At 49.6% G+C, this 8,007-nt stretch overlaps 1 protein-coding gene across 1 annotated transcript in view; it reads left to right on the forward strand.

Moving 5' to 3' along the window:
* The window catches only part of STK11 (serine/threonine kinase 11), a 51,750-nt gene that overhangs the window by 12,454 nt on the left and 31,289 nt on the right, over nt 1–8,007 (forward strand). The window contains exon 5 of the mRNA XM_015810710.1: nt 4,271–4,328. Within this exon, the coding sequence (XP_015666196.1) occupies nt 4,271–4,328 (58 nt within the window). The remainder of the gene's footprint in view (nt 1–4,270; nt 4,329–8,007) is intronic.

Below are 8,007 nucleotides of genomic sequence, written 5' to 3' on the forward strand. Positions count from 1 at the left end.
GAGAGAGAAGGGGAGAGAAAAGGAGAGAGGGAGGGGAGAGAGAAGAGGGGAGGGAGGGAGGGGGAGAGAAGGAAAGGGAGGGAGAGAGAAGGGGAGAGAAGAAGAGGGAGGGGAGAGAGAAAAGGAGAGAGAGGGAGGGGAGAGAGAGAAGAGGGGAGGGAGGGAGGGGGAGAGAGTTGAAGTCCACCCATCTTAAAAGTTCACAAGGTTGAGAAAAATGGAGCTAGACGGAGAAGGCAAAGCAATTGATGCCTCTTCCTCCTTGCGCTTGTCATGACCTGCGTGCTCAAAGGTGTCTTGTGAACGAGCCCCATAAGCAGCGAGAAGCAAGCCACCGGGGCCTCTTCAAGACAGCCCTTCTGGGCCTCGGCTGCGGTTCCCAACTAAGAAGCTGAGTTGCCAGTGTGAAGAAGGGACTAAACAGAAAGCTTTCTTTCTTTTCTTTTTCTTTTCCTAGTGGCAGATTACTTTTTTATTTTCTTAAAGGGAAGAGGTGACCAACGGAAAGGGAAGCCTTCCTTTCTTTTTCCTTTGTGAACTTCCAACATTTTGCATGCACGGAGAGGCAAGCTACTGCCTGCAAGTTTCTAATGGCTTCAGGGGGTTCCCCCTCCTCCTCCTCCTCCCCCCCATGCATTTTTTTCCCCCAGTGCATGACTCTTCCCTTGCCTGGCCTGGAGCAAAGGGAACCGAACCGAACCGCCCAGCCCATCTGCATTGGGTTTCGGGAACACTGGTTGCTCTCCCAAGGCCCTCGGGGAGTACAAACTGCAGTCATGAAAGGTGTGTCAAGTGGAAAAGAAAAAGCTGGAGATCAAAGTCCTCTCCCCAGCCAGATAGATGTGTGGGAAGCTCCTGACGCCACAAAGGAGCCAGCAGCAGTTTCTGCTCTGCCGTGGTAAATATTTGGCCAGTTCGTTAGCCAAAGATCAAATCTAGTTATTCTCTAAAAGCTTTAATTGCCCCGGGGTGAAACCCACCCACCCCCCCCGATGCTGTTTCTTGATAGAAGCCCTGGTGACCCCTTGCAACGAGGGCACATCTTTTTTAAAAAAAACAACCACCATTTCCAGTCTAAAACCTAATTGTGCTTCCCAAGTTACTATTTAAAGGCGTTTATGCGCAGCCAGTAAAAATTTAACCAAGAAGGGAGAGGCCAGAAGCTGCCTGTGGAGAGTAGCAAAGTAAGCACTAATTGCTTCTAAATGAAGGGGTGTGTCTTGAGAGAGTCAACCTGATTTTAGACACGTTTGGGAAATATTTAAACGCAGTAAAGAATACTAGACTAAGTGGATTACGAGGCAGATAAATAGGGATCAGGCAGTATGCCTGTATATGAATTCTGGTTCATATCCTGACATCTTCTGATCCTGCTGAAGCCTTCGGAATAGATCCAGTAGATCTGGCATATTGGGAAAGGTGAATTGGTCGAGCCAGGCCCACCGATCATAGGGGCAGCTGCTTGCGTTCTTTAAGAGACCAGTAACAGGAGAGTCAGTTGTTTAAGCTTCTCTCATAGAATCATAGAGGTGGAAGGGACCTTGGAGGTCTTCTAGTCGAACCCCCTGCCCAAGACAGGAGTCCTCATACCATCCTAGACCAGGGGTCTTCAGACCTGGCCCTTTTGTGACTTGTGGACTTCAACTCCCAGAATTCCTCAGCCAGGCACGTTGGCTGAGGAATTCCGGGAGTTGAAGTCCACAAGTCACAAAAGGGCCCAGTTTGAAGACCCCTGTCCTAGACAAATGGCTGTCCAGTCTCTTCTTGAAAACCTCCGGCAATAAAGCACCCCCCCCCACTTCAGGAAGCAAACCTTTTCACTGATTAATCATTCTCACTCAGAAAACCTCTCCTTAATTCTAGGTTGGGGTCTCCCTTTAATCATCTTCCACCCATGACTTTGTGTTCTGTCCTCCGGTGTTTGGAGAATAGGTCAATCCTTTCTTCTCTGTGACAGTACTAGAAGACAGCTGTCATGTCACCCTTACGCCTTCTCTTCCTTAGGCTAAACCTACCTAGTTCCCTTAGCCCAGGGGTAGGCAACCTTGGCTCTTTTAGGACTCGTGGACTTCAACTCCCAGAATTCCTCAGCCAGCATGGCTCAGCTTGGAAACCTCTCCCTTTCCCCTCAGCATGGCTGGCTCAGGAATTCTGGGAGTTGAAGTCCACGAGTCATAAAAGGGGCAAGTTTGAAGACCCCTGCTCTTAATCTTCGTCCTAGGATAAGGGTAGGCAACCTTGGCTCTTTTAGGACTGGTGGACTTCAACTCCCAGAATTCCTGAGCCAGCATGGCTCAGCATGGAAACCTCTCCCTGTCCCCTCAGCGTGGCTGGCTCAGGAATTCTGGGAGTTGAAGTCCACGAGTCATAAAAGAGGCAAGGTTGCCTAACGCTGCCTTAGCCATTCATTGTACAATTTAGCCTCCAGACCCCTTATTATGGTTGCTGTTCTTCCCTGCGCCCTTTCTAGCATCTTCTCGCCTTTAAAAAGCAATCAGAAAATCTTTGTTGAGGACCCCAAAGAGGCTTAGCTTCTGTTCAGATGTGTAGACTTCTACTCTCAATATCCCCCAGGCAGCACGGCCCTCAGTGAAAATTGAAGAAGGGCGTTTACCAGAGACTGTATTTACCAGGCTCAAAAATGTATTTGACTCTAGCGAGTTAGGAAATTGAAGCAATAGAGCACGGAAGATTTCCACAAGATAAGCACCTTACTTGCTGAGCAGAATACATGGCCTGGACAGAAGGGTAGCGACAGCCGATGGTGGCCTCACACAGCACTTAACCCACTCGATTATTTTGTCCCACCATTGCCTGCAGCCAAAACCTCTTTGGCAAATGCTGAAGTGCTGCAGAAAAAAGAAGAAGAAGAAGGGAGTTAATGGAATGAGCAGGCATTTACTAGCTGGCCCTCTGAACCACTTTGGGCCTGCTGGGGGCGAAAAGCAAATTTTCTTGTTTTGGGTTCTGCAAAGCAGTGTAAAACAGCGGTACTTTAATTGACCCAAGTCTTGGCCCGTTGGACTTTTTCTTTTTATATCTTGCCTGCCGAACGCCCCAGCTAGCTTGATCCCCTCTCTGCGTGCCTCGAGAATCTTGAAAATTCAGAAGAGACATTTGATTCTTTGTCCGGGTGATCAAGAACCAAAATGCACAGTTTGATGGCTGGGTGGTGGTGGTAATAATAATAATAATAATAATAATAATAATAATAATAATAATAATAATAATAATAATAATAATAATAATAATAATAATAGTAATAAAGTTGGAAGGGACCTTGGAGGTCATCTAGTCCAACCCCCTGCTCAGGCAGGAAACCCTATATCATTTCAGACAAATGGCTGTCCAGTCTCTTCTTAAAAACTTCCAGTGTTGGAGCATTCACCACTTCAGCTCAGATGGCTTGGTCAAGGGATTAAGTGGACTCAGAATAACAGATTAACAGAATTGGACGGGACCTTGGAGGTCTTCTAGTCCAACCCCCTGCTCAGGCAGGAAACCTATACCATTTCAGACAAACGGCTGTCCAATCTCTTCTTTAAAACCTCCAGTGTTGGAGCACCCACAACCTCTTGAGGCAGGCTGTTCCGCTGGTTAATTGTTCTCAGTGTTAGGAAGTTTCTCCTTAGTTCTAGGTTGCTTCTCTCCTTGATTAGTTTCCATCCGTTGCTTCTTGTCCTGCCTTGAGACGCTTTGGAGAATAGCTTGACCCCCCCCCCTCCTTTGGGGCAGCCCCTCAAATATTGGAAGACCGCTATCATGTCACCCCTGGCCCTTTTTTTCATTCAGACAAGATCCATATGAAAGCAGAAGTCCACTGTGATTCCTCATCCAAATGGAGCCCCCATCTTCAGGAGCAATGTACCACCAAATGCCACTCGCTGGAGAAACAGCCCCCGGGGAGACTAGTTGGGTCCAGCAGGTGCTTTTTTAAAAAGAAAGAGTTGTGTGTTTTGGTTTGGGAACAGCCAAGGTGAAGCGTATATCCTATGCCTGCCTCTCCCCAAACAAAGTTTTGAAATGTTCTTGGAAACTTTTTAAGCTCATTCCTGTTGGATGAGGCTCCTGTATATTGAGCTGCCCTCCCCAATAATGGTACCCACCAGATACGTTCGGACTACATCTCCCAGGATTCCAAGCGTAGCCACTCTTTCATGTTCCTTGGAGGGGGGAGGGAGGAGGAGGATTTTGGCCCTCTCCTTTACCAGTTGTCTGTGCCTCGGTTCCCAGCTGATCCAGTTCCTGCCCTGTTTTTCTTCCTTTCCAGGAATGCTTGAATACGACCCAGCCAAGAGGTTTTCAATACAACAGATAAGGCACCACAAGTGAGTGCTCATTTATGCTTTTTTTTTCTCTCTCTCCCCCCCCCCCCAATTCTTTTGTTTGATGTTGTGAAGCTGGGTGTCATATCTGTGTTAATTTGCCACTTTGGGGAAAGGGACAAAATGCAGGGAACTCTTCCCTTCCCCTTCCATTAAAACAAAAAGCAGCCGATGGTCAATAAACGAGTTTTATTTTTAAAATGGATACCCCGTTGCATTTTGCTTCTCCGGAAAGCCTCCGAACGGTTGGCCTTTCGCTCTTGATCGATAAGTATATATAGCAGACATGTCAAACACAAGGCCCGGGGGCCGGAGGCGGCCCGCAACGTGGTTTCATGTGGCCCGCGAAGCCATCCTGGAAACAATGAGGGAAGGGCCCCCGCTGCCTTGGCCCAGGCCGGCCGAGAGCGAGCCAATGTACAATTTTGTGGTGGCCATCTATGCTGAAACGCATTCAGTCTTAGCTCCACAAGGGCCGTCTGGAAACATCAAGGGACCAGCCCCTGCCGCGTCGTCCTCGCCCCCTGGGTGCATGCTGGGGAGGTGTCACCCTTTGTGAGGAATGAAGAAATGCACCATCGCCTGGAAGTGGCCAGCAAATGGCCCTCGCCTACTTCACATATCTGGCTTGATGGGCTCCGGGGGAGGGGTTTCGGCAGGCTCTTCCAGTGGACCATGCCTTGGCGCTTGCCCCGGTCCCACCCCCTTCTGCAAGAGACCCCCAGATCTGTCCCACTCCTGCCCAGGCCCCCACAGGCACCCTTGACGCGAATGATGTAGAGCTGGCCACGCCTACCCAGCAGGCCACACCCACTCCAGCCACGGCCACCCAGTAGGCTGCGCCCACCCTGGCCACACCTACCCGCCCCCCCCGAGGACAACCACAATGCTGATGCGGCCCTCAATGAAATTGAGTTTGACACCCCTGATATATAGTTACATTGATAAAACGGCTCCTGTTTGCAAGAAGGAAAAGTTGCACAGGCAGTGCTTGACTTAACAGCTACAATGGAGCCCCAAAATTCTGTCGCTAAGTGAGACCGTTTTTTAAGTTGAGTTTATCCCCGGTTTTACGACCTTTCTCGCCTCAATTGTTAAGTGAATCCCTGCCATTGATAAGTTGATAACCCGGTTATTAAGTGGATCTGGCTTCCCCCATTGAGTTTGCTTGCCGGAAGGTGGCAAAAGGGGATCGCGTGACCCCCCCCGGGACACTCCAGCTGTCATAAATGAGAACCAATTGCCAAGCATCTGAATTTTGATCACATCGCCCCGGGGATGCTGCAACGGTCATAAGTGTCAAACGTGGTCATAAATCCCTTTGTCACTTGAGTGACTTTGTTGCAGTCACTTTAATTGTAACTTTGAATGGTCACCACATGAATGACTGGATTACCTGTATTATTGTAAAACCATTGTGGCAACTTAGTGTTCTCCCTAGTGAGCACCCAAGGATTGACGTTCTAGAGGTAATATTAATGATGATGATGATGATGATGGGACCTTGGAGGTCATCTAGTCAACCCCCTGCTCAGGCAGGAAACCCTATACCATTTCAGACAAATGGCTGTCCAGTCTCTTCTTAAAAACTTCCAGTGTTGGAGCATTCACATCTTCTGGAGGCAGGTGGTTCCACTGATTAATTGTTCTAACTGTCAGGAAGATTCTCCTTAGTTCCAGGTTGCTTCTCTCCTTTAGTTTCCATCCGTTGCTTCTTGTCCTGCCTTCCGGCGCTTTGGAGAATAGCTTGACTCCCTCTTCTTTGGGGCAGCCCCTGAGATACTAGAACACTGCCATCATGTCCCCCCTCGTCCTTCTCTTCATTAAACTAGACATACCCAATTCCAGCAGCCGTTCCTTGTATGTTTTAGCCTCCAGTCCCCTGATCATCTTTGTTGCTCTTCTCTGCACTCTTTCTAGAGTCTCAGCATCTTTTTTACATAAATCTTGACCTGCCTGTCATGCCTTGGCCTATTTTTTTTACAGCACTTCCCTGGGACAGGGTGGACTGAAAGAGAGTGACCGGCCCAAAGTCACCCAGACAGTTTTCATGCCTCAGGTGGAATTAGAACTCATCACCTCTGGGCTTCCAGGCCAACGTTTTTAACCATTGGACAAAATTGGCCCTCACTTATGCAGATTATAGTAAGGAATACCAGTGCAATGTAAACTGATGCTTATGGTCCTCATATATGAGGCTCGAATTAAACTCTGCAGTCACAATTCAGTGGGTTTTCTGTGTCTGTCCTCTGTTTAGTCTCAGGAATGCTTCCAAGGTTGTGAGTGCAGACAGTTTGGGGTGTTTCCGGAAAAAAACACAAATCTGCGGTTTAAGCTGCTTCTTGTAAACACAGAGGCCAGAAAAAAATAATCTTTATTGTTTGTCTGTGCTTACTCGTCCTGAATTACAGTGAGTTCCCCTCTGTTTCCATCCTTCTCCTTGTCTTCCCCAAGGAAAATCCATAGGCAAATGTTGGGCTGTAATCGCCCTAGAGCAGTGGTGGCGAACCTATGGCATGGGTGCCAGAGGCGGCACTCGGAGCGCTCTCTGTGGGCACACGTGCCATTGCCCCAGCCTCGCCTCCCCCCACGACCCCCTCCTCACCAGCAGCCCCCCTGAAGGGGAGTCGCCCCTGAGTGTGGCCCACGCGGAGCAGTGCAGCCAAGGACATGGCAGCCAGGAAGCGTAGACAAGACTCATCCCTCACGCCCCATTGCGCACAGTTGATGCTGCAGGGCACGTGGCCGCCATGGCGCTGCTGGGCTGCCTGGGTGATCTGTGGTGGGCCCTGGAGGCGGTGAGTGGCCCTGTGGGCAGGTGGGGTGGGGGATAGTGTGGGGCTGAAGGGGGGGCACGACAGGGGGTGGAGCGGGGGTGGGTCCAGTTTTTGGGCACTCGGTCTCTAAAAGGTTCGCCATCACTGCCCTAGAGTACTAAAATCGATATCGCTCGGCAGGTTTCCACTTTTCTCCCAACCTATTTTTACTCTTTTCAATATGTAGAACAGGGGTGTCAAACTCAGTTTCACTGAGGGCCGCATCAGTATTGTGGTTGCCCTTGGGGGGCCGGGTGTGCGTGGCCAGAGTGGGTGCAGCCTACTGGGTGGGCGTGGATGGAGTGGGTGTGGTCTACTGGGTGGGCGTGGCCAGTTCTACATCATTCGGGTCAAGGGTGCCTGTGGGGGCCTGGGTAGGAGTGGGACAGATCTGAGGGTCTCTGGCAGAAGGGGGTGGGATTGGGGCAAGTGCCAAAGCATGGTCCACCGGGGCAAGTGCCAAGATGGCCACCACAAAATTGTACATTGGCTCCTTCCCGGCCAGCCTGGGCCAGGGCCAAGGCAGCGGGGGCCGTTCCCTCACTGTTTCCAGGATGGCTTCGCGGGCCACATGAAACCACTTCGCGTGCCGCATCCGGCCCCCCGGGCCTTGTGTTTGACATGTCTGATGTAGAACAAGGAGACCAACATTTAAAGCAGAGCAAACGAATTCCTGTGTTTTGACTCCCTTGCCCAGCTCATCTTACTTAGCCTTTTTACTGGGCCGTGATATCAACTTACATACTTGGGGAAAATAATTGTTTGAGGATGGCTGTTAATAACTCTTTTTTAAAAAAAATAAAAATATTGATCGGTTTAAAAATCAATCTCAGGGTTATTTTTTTTTTAATAATTTGGCTTTTTTT

Source organism: Protobothrops mucrosquamatus, unplaced genomic scaffold (genome assembly GCF_001527695.2).
Source record: "Protobothrops mucrosquamatus isolate PMUCROS unplaced genomic scaffold, P.Mucros_1.0 scaffold14, whole genome shotgun sequence".
Classification (NCBI taxonomy): Eukaryota; Metazoa; Chordata; class Lepidosauria; order Squamata; family Viperidae; genus Protobothrops; species Protobothrops mucrosquamatus.